This window comes from Carassius gibelio, chromosome B16 (genome assembly GCF_023724105.1).
Source record: "Carassius gibelio isolate Cgi1373 ecotype wild population from Czech Republic chromosome B16, carGib1.2-hapl.c, whole genome shotgun sequence".
Lineage (NCBI taxonomy): Eukaryota > Metazoa > Chordata > Actinopteri > Cypriniformes > Cyprinidae > Carassius > Carassius gibelio.
The window spans coordinates 14,088,072-14,103,072 of NC_068411.1; the positions used below are offsets into that span (position 1 = coordinate 14,088,072).

At 36.4% G+C, this 15,001-nt stretch overlaps 2 protein-coding genes across 4 annotated transcripts; both read left to right on the forward strand.

The window, feature by feature from the left end:
* The first annotated feature begins 6,421 nt into the window (after window positions 1-6,421).
* Window positions 6,422-10,119, forward strand: rbm12bb (RNA binding motif protein 12Bb). Its single transcript, XM_052579682.1, has one exon. It carries the CDS (start codon window positions 7,800-7,802, stop codon window positions 9,705-9,707), a length of 1,908 nt encoding a protein of 635 aa, XP_052435642.1. The 5' UTR covers window positions 6,422-7,799; the 3' UTR covers window positions 9,708-10,119.
* Window positions 10,120-10,243: 124 nt separating this feature from the next.
* gra (granulito) lies at window positions 10,244-14,396 on the forward strand. Of its 3 annotated transcripts, none has more exons than XM_052579685.1 (8): window positions 10,244-10,809; window positions 11,157-11,288; window positions 12,283-12,359; window positions 12,493-12,533; window positions 12,631-12,706; window positions 12,852-12,961; window positions 13,086-13,147; window positions 13,277-14,396. In XM_052579685.1, the coding sequence occupies exons 3-8, from the start codon at window positions 12,287-12,289 to the stop codon at window positions 13,284-13,286; spliced, it is 372 nt and encodes a 123-aa protein (XP_052435645.1). In that variant the 5' UTR covers window positions 10,244-10,809; window positions 11,157-11,288; window positions 12,283-12,286; the 3' UTR covers window positions 13,287-14,396. The 3 variants fall into 3 exon arrangements, with proteins under 3 accessions (XP_052435645.1, XP_052435643.1, XP_052435646.1); XM_052579683.1 differs by having other exon boundaries at window positions 10,244-10,597; XM_052579686.1 differs by having other exon boundaries at window positions 10,244-11,288.
* Window positions 14,397-15,001: the final 605 nt, after the last annotated feature.

A 15,001-nucleotide genomic window follows, 5' to 3' on the forward strand; every position in this document is an offset into this window, starting at 1 on the left:
ATTCCAGTAGTTTTGAAGATCTGTTTCATACTAATAAGTAGCAAAGGACTATTAGTTTCTAATAAATACAGTGAAAAATGTACCAGTTGCTATTGTATAACTTATTATTTCTTGTAATTTATATAAGCGCTAGTAACAAAATATTAACAGCAATAAATTAAAAATACATCAAATTAAAATACTAGATAGTTTTAAGATATAATTTTAAACAGCTTGTGGTTTATGTGGAGACCGAAATGCATATCATGACCTGTTATAAACTTTGTATGACTTTTCTCTGAATAATAATAACAATTATTATTATTATTAACAGACATTTCTCAATCTGTTGTATTAAGCAACATCTTAATAAAAACTAGATTTAATTTGTATACTGATGTGTGTGTAGTTTTATGAAAAGCCCTTTGAATGAATCCGGTTTTAACCATTAAACCTGCATTGTTTTTTATTGTATAAATAAAGAGTTTTAAAAGACATTTCATGTCAATAAATTGTTAAATGCTTTGCTTAATGATCCCACAGATACCACTAGGTACATTTTAACTTTTAATGTCTGAGTGTTGTTTGATGTTTTCTGTGGTAGACAATGGAGTCAGTTTGTTTAGTTACTAATTATATACTTGATGGCAGATATTCTAACTAGAACAACTAACAGACATCTCAAGCCACAGGTATCATTGCACTCTATCTCATCTGTGGTCTTTTCATTTCACAACATGAATAACTTGCAACAGTGTGTTGAGAGTAAACCTATAGAAAAACAAAACAAATAAAACCAATAGATTACTTAGAAACTTTATTGGCAATTTCAGCTGAATTAAGGCTGTTAAAAATAGTAGTTTTACTTCATAATCACATTTGTTGTTTGGTGTTTATGCACAAGTACTTGAGCCTTGTTAATCAGGGTATGATATGTCAGTAGTTAATGCTCATCTTTATCTCACTGTTCAGTCGACAGGTCCTCTCAGCTTCATGAGGAAATGTGTGATGAGTTTCCAGTAGGACACATCCTGACAGTTCCAGGTGGTGCCCCGTAGTGGACAGAGCCCTCTACAAAACTATTAACACCCACTGAACACAGCTGCATCTCTTCCTCTCCTCAAAAGACCCACATTTGTTGAACTATTTGTAAATCTTTATATTTTCTTGCTTCTACAGGTCTGATGTCATGTTGGTATCTTCAAAGGGGCCTTTTCTGTCTAAACATGGTTCATTTCAAATTCACAGCGAGAACACTTCCAAATTCACCACAGGTCCCACCTAATGACAGGCCTGTATGTTTGGATACAATTAAGGCATTTACTGAATTCTTCTTCTTCTTGCGTATTTTATTTATGCTTACTTTTTTGCGATTTTCTGAACTTTTATTTGTGAATATAGTACCTCAGTGCTCTGCTCAGTATAATTATTAGGCAAGGTTGGCAGCTAGCCATGGTAACCAGGACAACCCCTTTATCATGTCTAAAGCCCCACAGAGGTTACAATGAGGGCATCATTGTGTTCAGTGAATCAGTAACCCTTTGTTGTATCTCAGTTTACAGGGATCTGCTCAGAGGAACATTCTGAAATCAGGTTGTTTGTAAATGGCCAGATAACAAGTGGCATTTGGTTGTTATTGCCCTAAGCGTGAAACGAATGTCTAACCAGGGCCATAACTACTGAGGGGGATGAGTCCCCTTCAATAATTTGATATAGTCAAACTATAAGAAATACAGGCCTGTGATTACTGTATTGTAAATGATTTCACAGTTAACCTTAGATCAAGTATTAAATTAACACTAGCAACATACCATTTGGGTTTTTCTTGTTGTGTGGCCATCTTAGGCCAATGTGACCTAATTGCATCTATAATTATACCAAGTGTATACACACACACACACACACACCACAAATCTAAAAACAAATCTCACTAGTGGAAGAAAGAGATATTGGCCAGTTTGGCATAATGTTTCATTATTATTTCTTAAAAAGAAATGTGAAGCACATTTGTTTCAAAAGGATATGTAGGCCTACATTGGTGTAGCTAGTGTAACCATGATGAATGAAACCATTTTGTTATGCAACAAGAAAACCAAATTAGAGATATGTGTCAAGGTTCTCAGCAGCACATACTTTGACCTTTATTGTTTAGGTCACATTAAGCGTTTTAACTTGGTTACACCACGTGACGTATTTAACGCTATTTAGTCAAGATCTTTGAAGTGTGTAGTGTATTTTGTAAACGTATCTATTTTTAATCGTATACTTTATTCATGGGAAACGGCACGAAACTGGTCAGATACAGGCGTCCATTGTCTGTTTCGAGTGTCATTTGAGTTTGAGTGTTCAGCACCTCCGGGTTTCCGTAGTTCTGCAGATGGCGGCGGAAGAGATGCGGATGCTCTAGTTTCTTGCTTCTCTATGCTTGCTTCAGATATCACAACAGCGAAATCGTTGCGTAGTCACTTTGGGAACCGGACGGACGACACATCACAGAGCGCGATTTAATTTCTCATTCTTTTATTCTTGTAAAGGATTTATATCTCCTTTGTTTTGTGTAAGTTTGATCAATGCAGCGCGCGTCACATTCTGGGCCTCTCAGGTTCAGCATTACTGATAACGTTACTACAGAAGACCGCAGCACTCTTTGTTTCCAATGTTTTAAGCTATCGCGGAGTTGATCGTGGTTTTTCATCGCGTGTCAGTGTGCTGGTTTAAAACTGCTGAGTTGTTGGTTTGGCTAAAATCGACGATGATCGTGAAGGCTAGCTTAGCTTTGGCGTAGTTGTGCCTCAGAAAGCAGATTGTTCGCGGCTCACCGCAAAGTACGCGAGGTACACAGAGGTGTAACGTATATGTCGATTATTTTTTTGTAATATTCGCAAGTGTTATGATTAAACCGCTTGAGATAAAAGTGACACGTGTTTTGATATATATTTTTTTGACTGGATGAGGAAGCGGAAGACGTAGTTTGTGCTGTGGAAATGAGAACTCAGTCGTGCATTGGTAAAATAGAAAATGCAGCAAAATTGTATATTTTGTTGTAAAGTAGGTTGAAGACGCCTTCCTTTTACTTCCTAAGTGTTTTTCAACTGAAAATACGCCTCATTTGATGTTCCTACTGGATGGTCAGTGGGAGAAGTTTATAGAAAATGGTTGTAATTAATTTACTTCATGACAGTTCAGATGTACGTTACATTTGGTGTGAGTCTGTGTGTTAATTTGTATTAAAATGGAAGGGTTGCTCGAGGGTAAACTGCGTCTCATTGTTTTAATTTAAAGCAGTGGTTCCCACCCTTTTTACTCCAATGCCTCACATTGTACAAAATAATGTGTTTCTTTTAGCACTTATGCTGTAACGACTTAAAGGGTTAGTTCACCCAAAAATGAAAATTAGCACATAAATCACTCGCCTTCAAGTCTTCCTACCTGTATATTACTTTCTTCTTTCAGATGAATCCAGTGGGAGTAATATTACAAATTGTCTTTGATCTTTCAAGTTGTTTAATTGCAATCAGTGGGTGTTGCATGCATCAGTTCAAAATAAGATAAATAAAAAGCACCCATCCATTAAAAAAAAAAAAAAAAAAAAAAGTCTCACACAGCTCCGGAGAATAAACAAAGGACTCCTGTAGCAAATCGATGCATTTTTTTAAATATATATATATTATTATTATTATTTTTTTAATGTGGACAATAGTCATTTATATTATCACAGAAATATCGGGGTAAAGTTTATAGTTCAAATATAAACATTGATGTCTATGTCAGCAATCAAAATAGAGCAAATCCCCTTTTCAAAGTAACTGTGCTTCAAATAACATATATGTTGATTGCATTGTGAAAAGTGACTTAATGTATTTGTCAATGAATGGATTATTCATTCAAGAGTATCGTCCAAAACGCTGATTCATCCAGTAGTGAAACAAGTGAAGCAGGTTTATGAGTGAGTCGTTGAATCACGGATTCAAACAACTTTTTCTTAATTTTAATATTAAGAATTGGCATATTAAATATATTATATATACACTACAAGTCAAAAGTTTGTATTTAGAAGAAGTCTCTTCAGCTAACCAAGCCTGCATTTATTTGATCCAAAGTACTGCAAAAACAGTAAAATTTAGAAATATTTTCACAATTTAAAATAACTGCTTTCTATATGAATGTATTTTAAAATGTAATTCACTCATGTGATTTCAAAGCCAATTTATTAACATTACTCGAGTCTTCACTGTCACATGAGCCTTCAAAAATCATTCTTATATTCTGATTTGCTGTTTAAAAACTATTATTATTATGTTGAAAACAGTTTAGTTTTTTTTTAAGTTTTCTTTGAAAGTTCAGAACAACAGTATTTATGTGAAACTCTATTTAGAATTGTTTTGTAATGTCTTTATCATCACTTTTGAGCAATTTAAACAGCTTGAAAGATCAGTCTTTTATATTACTCCCACTGGATTCATCTGAATGAAGAAAAACATATACACTAGAGCCCGACCGATATATTGTTTGGCCGATATGAGCCTGTCACGATACATCAGTATTGGCGAATATTTACATAAAAATGTAAATAACATATAATGCAGATAAAATTGGCTTGTCCAGCAGAGCTCACTCCATTGTTTGAAATTTTAAATGGCCATATTTCCATAATTGCGCGGTGAATTCGCACCTAATTCGGGGGATCCCTCCAGCTCGAGGAACCCTCTCAAATGTGAATTGAGTGTACATCTAGAAGCCCTCTTTCGAATGAGATCACCCCCATGTCGATAGATCCCAGGGGGCTACCAACACACGGAGGGTGGTGTTAGAGAGGGCCCCTCGAGCTGAAGGGAAACCATAAATTTGGTGGAGATCCGGCAACGCGTTTGCAACATAGTGACACCAGTCAACAATTTTCAGGCAGCATTCAAGGATTGTCTTAATCAACCATAAGTGCCCTGCGAAGTGGACTTTCCGCTATGATTCCAGTTCCAATGGAACATACACATTACATTCAAAGGGCATTAAAGTGCGCAAGATGCGAATTTATATTGTAAATAATTATATATATATATATATATATATATATATATATATATATATATATATATTCTGTTTACTGTATATATATATATATATATATATATATATATATATATATACTGTATATATTTACTGTATTCTACATATAGTATCAGACAAATGTTTGGACACATGAATGGGAAAGTGTCAAAACTACTGTACTATAATATACACAAAGAATATTGGCCGATATATCGATAATTTTTTTATTCCGTAATATTGGTATCGGCCCCAAAAAACCCATATCAGTCGGGCTCTAATATACACCTAGGATGACTTGAAGGTGAGTAATTTATGGCCTAATTTTCATTTTTGGGTGAACTAACTAGTGCTGTGCGGTATACCTGTTCATACCAAAAACCGGTGTATATTTTCGTTACGATATAAATTTTGAATATACTGCCATACCGATGTATTTAAATACTCAACGTTCAGAACGAACGTCATGCTGCGCCGCGGCCGCGCGACACTGTTTCAGGCAGACCCTTTACAATGTTGCACTTCTAAGCAGCGACTGCGAGGCATGGTAAGGGTAAACACAGTAGTGCTCTGGTGTTACGTTTTAACGCCTGTTTCACACATACTCTGTCTGCATACTCTGCGGTAGCGTCTGCAGTGCGTATGCGTTGCATATTTTTTTTTTACGCACCAATGTTAACTGATTCCAGGGTTCATACTGCATGAGGCGTTCCAGGTGCATCTGCAGCAGTGCAGCGATTGTTTACGTACCGAGTCTATTTTTGCTGTGCTGCAGGTGCTGAATTAAAATGAAAGCGCATTGTTCACTGGAAAAATTCACATGGACTGACACGGAAATGCAGTCATTTCACAATGTATACTAAAATGTATACTAATTAAAGCTGTTTCACACGCAACACATGGGTTTTTGGCTAGGTTTAAAACAAGAAAAAGTGCACTTTTAGATAAACAAGGAAGACAATATAAATATTCACTTTAATGGAGGCAGAAAAACTAAGTTCATTAAGACCCGTGGGATTGCTTGGGAAAAGATTTAAATGCAAAAGGCACGAGGCATGTTTTAATTTTAAATATTTTAACAAGAAAAGTAGGCTAATTATTGTGTATAAATGTTTTGCCACTTGCTTGAGCAGCTTATTATACAAACCTAGAAGTAAAATACATGAATAATGTGTTGTTTATATTTATTGAGTTTAAACTAATGTCTATAACTATAAAAGATTGTTACTTTTCTGTGATAAAAGTCTCAATGCTGAAAAAAAAAAAAAAAAAAAAAAAAAAATATATATATATATATATATATATATAATATATATATATATATATATTATATATATATATATATATATATATATATATACATATATATATATATATATTTTTTTTACATGATATGAAATCAAAACAATGAACAAATATTGTGTTTGTGGACTAAACAGACGCGGATCAGTAGCAGGCCGCAAACGCGTCCTGTGTGAAACCACAATGAGTCCGTGCTGCGGACTGCATACGCACTGCAGACGGAGTATGTGTGAAACAGGCGTTGCAGGGAAGATGGATGCTGCAGAACTAATAGAACATGACACAGAACTTGTGCCAAAAAGAAGAGCCTGTTCTGTTGTTTGGAGGGTTTTTGGTTTGCAAAAATCCGATGTCGACCGAACAACCATTTTATGCAGGTGCTGTCGGGCTAAAAGCACGTCTTGGAATATCAACCAGCAGAAAATGCATTGTACACCTGATTATGCATGAAAAAAAAAACGTCATAAACTAGGAAACCTGCATAATTTAGAAAAAAACGTGACATAATTTTTTTTCAAACCGCACTGCACTAGAATTAACCCTTTAACCATGATTAAACATGATTCATTAAAATGTTAAGTATGATTAATTTTATTTTAGAAGTAAAGCTCGTGTTCATTTGCCAGTCTTGTTCCCTGCTCACCTTCCTCATGCTTTCCTGTCTCTATCCTTCTCTGTGCTGTCTAAAAAAAATGCAAAAACGTATCAAATTTAAATAATAACATAATTTAGCAAAACTGAGTTTGCTAAGGCCCCCTTCTTGAGAACCACTGATTTAAAAGCATTTATAGTTCAGATGTTGCACTGAAGTGAGGTGGAATTGTGTGTTCGGTGTATTGAATTATTTGAATTGAATTGTATTGTTTGATGGCTATACAGTATGTAAGTGGCTGTTGAGCTTCATGTTAAGAACCTTGTTATTTGAAATACTGAGTTGATATACTCCATTGTCTGCTGTTTATAAGTTTCTATTGGAAACTGAATATCATAAAATTATAACGAACAGAGTTTAATCATATTTGCTATATGTGACTTAGCTGTACGGATGTTAGTAGCGATATCTGTAAATTCTTGAAACTGATATAGAGTTTCTCTCTGATAGTGTAGTCAGTTGATAAGTTTTAATTGTGAATGGAGTTCATCACATTTGGGTGTGGAAACTGAAAGAAGGATGTTGAAGGTTGTAAAACTAGCCTTTCTTGTTTATCCGAATCTTGTGAAACAAAGTTGTTTTTCTGGATCCGGAGACGATGTTATTTGCTGGAGACTGGCTGTTATTGCTGTTTTATTTTTATTTATTTATTTTTTTTGGCTGTGAGAAGTCAGTTTCACATAACTTTGCAGTTTAACCTTGGTTTGAAAATGAAAGTTGGGATCTCTTTTGAATATTGTTATACGGAGCCAGTAGTTGAGTCAGCGATAACGCTATTATATGTGCCCCTTTTGTCTGCAGGTCCTGTTGTGTGTGCTCCATCATGGCTGTGGTCATCCGATTACAGGGACTCAGAATCACAGCTGGTTCTGAGGACATTCGCAATTTCTTCACTGGGCTCAGAATCCCTGATGGCGGGGTTCATATAGTTGGTGGGGAGCTTGAGGAAGCTTTCATAATATTTGCATCTGATGAAGATGCGAGACGAGCGATGACCCGCTCGGGGGGCTGCATTAAGGGCTCTCCTGTCAACTTGCTCCTGAGTAGCAAGTCAGAAATGCAGAGTGTTCTCGAGGAAAGCACTAAAAGGCCTGAGTTAAAAAGCAGGGGCATGTACAAGGAGGTTGTCAAAAGTCCTTCTGCGGAACGAGGTCCTATACCATTCAATAAGGACCCAAGAGTAGACATACGGAGGCCGGATCATCAAGAGATGAGGAACAGGCCTTCTCTATCTTCATTCAGTGAGACACGGCACCAGAGAGAAGGGAGCGTGTCAGAGAGAGATGAGGTTTATCTGAAATTGACAGGGATGCCATTCTCTGCGACAAAGGACAACGTCTATACCTTTTTCAGTGGGTTACAGATTGATGACATTATGTTTTTGAGAAACCCCAGAGGACAGTTCAATGGCCATAGTATTGTGCGCTTCGCTACCAAACAGGATACAGTTGAAGGTCTAAAGAGGGATCGACAATACATGGGACCACGGTATATCCAACTAACAAGATGCTCCGAGGAGCAGTGGCTGGCAGAAGGAGGACTCGTTAAATCGGACAGTCGGAAAAGAGCGTCCTTAGAGCGAGCGAGGTCTCGATCTCCCATTTCCTACAAGTCAAGATCACGATCGCCCTCTCATGAAGAATACTGCGTCATGTTTGAGAACTTGCCTTACCTGGTTGAAAAGAGAGATTTGAGGGTGTTACTTCACCCGGTTTCTTTGAAAGATGATCAGATTATTATCTTTGCCCAAAAAAAGGATGATAGGTCAAGATCGGCTGTTGTGGTGTTTAGAAGTCTCACAGACTATTGTGCTGGTTTGGCTCATAATAAGGAAATGTTGATGAACAAGGTAGTGTACGTGTCACCCATCTCCAAGGAGAAAATGGTCACCTTGTTGGAATCATCTGTTGACTCAAGAGATGAGGGAAAAGAGTCGAGACGTTCCACAGAAAGGCCCCAGTCTCAACGAAACAATCCTGACTCGCAGTTGAGGTGTCTCTACGTGCGCAATCTCCCATTTGACGTCCGTAAGGTGGAGATCATGGACTTCTTTCATGGATATCCACTCTCAGAGGATAGGGTTGTCTTATTGCGAGACGAAAGAGGAGCTGGGCTCGGTGAGGCTTTGGTGATTTTCCAATCTGAGAAGGAGGCCATGACGGCACAGTCCCTAAACGGACAGAGGTTTCTTGGATCGGAAGTCATGCTTAAGTGCATAACGATTGGCCAGATGCAGAAGTTTGGCGTCAATGACCAGTTGATGGATAGCCCACAAGAAAGGAACTTCCAGAGAACTGAAGTTTTCAACGATGGTCCTCATTTTTCGAACACTCCGATGCCCCGAGATGATTTTGTGATGCCGCCTAATTTGCACCAGGGTTATGGAGGTCATGATCGCTTTGAGCCTAATTTTGGGTGCAATGACGCATTTGGGCCGGGACCGGATGGTAATGGACGTCAGTGTTACGGATCACCTGACCAACAACTTGACGGTCCAATTTGTCTGAAATTGGTCAATCTACCCTCTCAGATAAGGGCCGATGAGATTTATGACTTCTTCTATGGATACAGAGTGATTCCAGGTTCTGCCTCATTGCTTTATGATAGAAATGGAGCTCCTAAACGGGCCGCAACGGTAGCTTTCGAAACCCACAGAGAGGCGCTCACTGCTCTTCAAGAATTAAATGGACGACCAATTGGCACCAGAAAAATTCAGATTTTGTTTATGTAGCAATGCTTTTAGACTACAGTCTTCTTAATTTCCTTTTTTTAAAGTTGTATGTGCTTTTTCACTGATTAACAAGTGAAGAATTAATTTTTTTTCTTGCTTTTCATAAATCTGCATTTGAAACACTGTTTTAATTTAGATTCATATTTGATATCTTGACTGTTTGAAAATAGTGCATTTGTATGCATTTCAGTGACAGTATCTAGACTCAGTATTATTCGTGCTGTTGATTATTCCCCCAGAGTAATGATTACAATTTGAGATTTTACTAAATATGTCACCAATATATTTAGTTTTTAGATAAAATCAGATCTAAACAAATCTTCTTAATATTGTGAAATTGTAAATTTCTACAACCAGTTGAATTGTCAGTTCATGTTTAATGCTATTAAAGGCATCAGCTTGTTGTTCTGATTTCTTTCTGACAGTGTGATGTTTTTTTCTTGCAGTGGTTCAAAAATGGTTTCTTGCTCAGTTAAGGCCGTTTCATTTGCAGTGTAACGATATTGTGATGTCTGTCTTGATATATAGCTAGCATACTATTATTTTGCATTTTTTAAGTTGATTTTATAAATTATGTAGTTTATCCTTATTCCATGCTGTCAACCACAGTATGCTGTACAATGTAGATAGTTTATCAACATTCAGGTCTTTTTTCTTTTTGTTTAACAGACTGTTCTGTAATGTGCTAAGTCTATTGTCATGGGATCATTTTCCAAGTGATTCAAACCACAGTATTTAACAGTAGTCAGTCAAATGCTTTGGTAATCACAACAACGCTTTCAACAATCACGTGCTCGACTGAGAAAGAAGAAACCAATAGAGGTCACTGCAGTACAATGGCTCAAGTAAAAAAAGTGTGGGCCTGACACTTAAAAAAGTACCGGGAGAAGGTAATACGAATTTTGGAGATGATTAGTATTGTAGATATGTAGAAGTAACTGAGACAAAAAAAAAAATCATCAGAAAAAAGGGGCAAAAATAAGCCTTTGTTAATCAAAAATATTTTTTTTTCAGATTGTTACTCAAAGCCTTGGACTTTTAAGTAAATACACTAGCACTCAATAAATGTAGTGCCTTTATTATGAACGACACACTAACTCTGGTAATTTCTGTAAAGCACCCAACTTAAGAAGAGTTTAACTATAGTCTACCTATAAACATTTCAATGTTTAGTGAATCCTTACATTTATCTCATGACTAAATCATAACTGAAAACCTTTTCTTTACGAACTATTAATATATGGAAGACGAGGAAACATCAGTGACTCATCAGTGGATACAGAGCATTTTACGGATTTATCATAATGTTAATGTTGGTTCTAGGAGATCTGACCTGTTAATTTAGCTGAATGACAAATGAATAAAAAAAAATCCCTCAAAAACTGGCTAACAATGAAAAATGGGGATAAAAATATATTAAATATCTTTGTATGTGTGTGAATATGTGAGACGGAGTTCATCCACGGTGAAAACGAAGGCACAGAAGAGAGTCACGAGCTCAGGCGGAATGAGTGTTTGGAAACGACGGAGACAGACAGCGCGGTGAGGTGACTGAGGTGGACGCTTGGTCAGTGAGAACTTGTAAGTTGCAGCTGTATTATAATTTGGCTTTTATTTTGTACTAACTGTGTTGTGAAATTCTTAATTAACGGAGTTATTTTTTTGTCTGTCTTGAAGATTATATTATGTGGTAAGAACTAGATTTTACCGAGAGAAAAGTTCGCAGTCATCGTGGCTAGCAGCTAGCACCGTGGATGCAGATTGAGTCAGTCAGATAATAAAGTTCACGTCTCCTTTATTTCGAGTATTTTTTGCACGTATTTAACACTGGTATGTGCCGTTCTTTGTTTTCGCAGTTCAGCAGGGCGTGATGTTTTTCATAAAGTACCTGACTCATTCCACTCGTGTGAAATATTAAAACTGAACTGGGTTTGATGATGTGGTGTTAGGGAAGCTGCCATTATCTCTCATCCATCATCATACATTTTTCCTTGTAATATTTCTGAATATTGTGTTCTGTGTGCACACCCTGCCTTAGATTGGTGACCATCTCCCTCAGTTATAATGCACTGTACAGTTTATTTGTTTGATGTTAGTGTAAAACAGGATAATATTGTACACAGTTCAGCTGTGATAAGAGTTCCAGAAACACCTGTTGCTGAGCTATAAAACGACCAGTATTTACTTAAACTTAAATATGACCTCTTGAAAATTTGATGTTAATGCATAATAACTTTTAACAGATATACCTGACTTCATAATGGCATGGATAGGATATCATGAGCAACCTAGATTATGTGCTTATTTTTTTTAGCTGTTAAGTTAAATGTTGGGGGAAGGAACTCTGACTTCTGAATGCTCAAGCTTGTTTTATTAATAATTTTATAGCTTTTGGACATGAAATGATTTAATAAAAATAAAAAAAAATGTCTGATTCTAGTGCACCACATCCATATAAAGCCAGATATTGTCCTGTTGCTTGCGGTGAAAATGTAAAAAATAAAATGAAAACACATGCATTTATTACTGAATGCTGGTCACACAATAATATACAAAAATATTTGTCCTTGAGCAGAACAATGGATGTGTCTAAAAGGATCATCAGAAATCTGGAACCAGCGAGACCTCTGCGCCGTCTGAACATAAATCAAGGTACAAGATCATGGGAATGTTCCCACTGGTTTTTTTATCTTAAAATATGCCAGTTAATATATTTCAGTTGATTCCAGTTTGATTATATTTTTCTGTGTGTGCTGGTGTGTTTCTTTGGACTTCTCAATTATAGTGCCCCAAAGTTATGCTGAAGTTAAGCCGGTAGAAAAGCCAGTAAGACTAATTTTAATATTTGCATGCTTTAGAATTGAATGGCATTTTTTTCCCCCTCAGTAATTTTTTTTTTTTTTTTTTTTTTTACTGTGGACAGGATAACATTATTAAAGTGGAGCATTTCTATGAAATCCTGCATCTTCAAAGCACCAGCCCCCAACCGAAAAAGAAAGGCAAGTGTCTGCTTCAGTATAAAAACCTTAAAAGCATCAAGGAGATAATTTATACCTGGATTTAGAAGAAAAAAAACAATGCACACTGATAATGTAGAGTTAAAATAATAATCTTTGTTGTTGTTGTTGTCATTTTAATCTATAGCCCAAAGAATTTGCTACACTCGGGACTTCCTCATCAAGTTGGCAAGTTGTCCAATGGCTAAGAAGAAACCTGAGTTTTTACCAGAACATCCGATCGTTTTGGAGAATGGAGTGAGTCATCCACAGATTTGATTGGATTTTTAAAGCACTTTTTTTGAAGATGGTTTCTATAGGTGTGTGATAATGAACATGCATTGCAGATGTTTTCCAATTATCATCTTTTCACCCAATCTAGAGATCAAATGATGTGCCTGAGTACTTCAACAACATCATCAACAACAACAACAACGAGGAATTGTAAGTGTATTCATTAAACTACCATCACACCAGTGCAAGAGCCTGAGTCGACATTATTATTTATGTTACATATTAATGTATTTACTCATGGATGATTAACAGTTTATCCTATTATCCTTTTTTTCATAGGGCTGCTTAACGTGGGGAATGTCTTACAGTCTTTTTTTTTTATTCTTGAACTAAAACTGCACTGCATGGGGATCAAGTGAAAAGGATCACAAGTTAAATTGATAACTTGGGTATGGGTATGAAGGGTACAAAAACATTTCATCTCAAGCTTTTCACTGAACACAGAAGTTATGTAAAGACAAACATTAATACAGCTAAGAAATGGTAAAAACCTCTAACAGGTGTTGCAATGCTTGTTCCTAACCAGTCCACAGTACAGAGAGTCGAATGATACTGACAGCACTGTTGCCTTGATCCTTGCAAAAAAAATTCCACATCCCAATTTGTCATGTTAAACTCGTTCTTCCTTTCTTGACCACGACTACACTCAAGTTTATAAGTTACCGTCTCGAACATTTGTAATGTCCAACTCAGGCTTTTGATCCCTGCCTAATGTAGGTTGTGTTAATACACCGCTCTAAAACTGTTCTAGATTCATGGTCTGTGGTGTTAACATTAGTTTTTTTTTGTGGATATTTGGTTTTGAAGTGTTTAAGATTGAAGTGCACCTTAAATAATAGACTGATTCTGGCAAGTTCATATGCCTGAGTTACACTTAAGAGAGGCAGATTGGAAAGGTTTTCACTTTTTCAGTATTGAGGCTGGACATTATAGAGAGATGAGACTGGCAAGCAAAACTCTCATTATCTTATGACAATTATTGAGCCTGTGGATGGGTAATAATAAGCTTTTTTTAAAGCTATTTTCATTTTTTTTGCAAGCACTTTTGCAAGCACCTATTTTCACACTTGAAAATAGGTTTCTTTATTTATATGCATATGTTTTAAATTTATTTCATTCATTGCTGTGAAGTGGATTGGAGCACCGAATAAGTGTTTGTTACAGTACTGTAGCCCTTTCAGTATTATAATATTATCTTATTAGAAGTTATTAGAAAGAAATGTAAAAATAGACCAATCTGGATCTTATGCAAGGATTTTTTTTTTCTTCCCCTGATTTGCACATCTGGGCAGAGGCAATATTTGCTTTTTGTATCACACTGTCATTTGTCAACCCATTGTCTCAACTTGAAATTGGATTTATTCCACTAAATATACTCACTAAAGAAAAATTTATTTTACATTCTGCTCAATTGTTTTATTTACTTTTTGTTTTTACATGCGTACACCAGAGCTAAATGCATACAGTTTTTTTGATATTGAAGAGAACATAATCCAACAACTGTCCATGTGTTGCTGAACTGCTTTAGTTCAACCACCCTGGTGGGTTTTTGAGCATGAGCTGCCAGTTTAAGACACTGCTTCTCAGCTGGGTTCAAGTCAGAATTTTGACAAGGCCACTCCAACACGTTAGCTTGGGTGTGTGTGTGTGTGTGTGTGTGTGTGTGTTTTGACCTATACAGATTAAGGACTGGATCATTTTCTTGCTTGCTTCTTGCTTTAATTTACAGACAGATTTCTCTCAATTATTTTCAATTATTATAATGTGTTCCAGGCCCTGAAGCATCCCCACACCAGTACATTGCCAAAATGTTTTTATCTAATAAATTCAGAACAGTTTCCATGAAATTCAAATCAGCCCTACTGGGTTGGCAGTGCTTTATCCTTGCCACTCTTCCATGGATGCCATTCTTGGGCCAGTGTCTTTCTGATAATGAAGTCATGAACAGTGACCTTTATCCATGCAAGAGAGGCCTGCAGTTCCTTCGGTCTTTTGTGACATCCT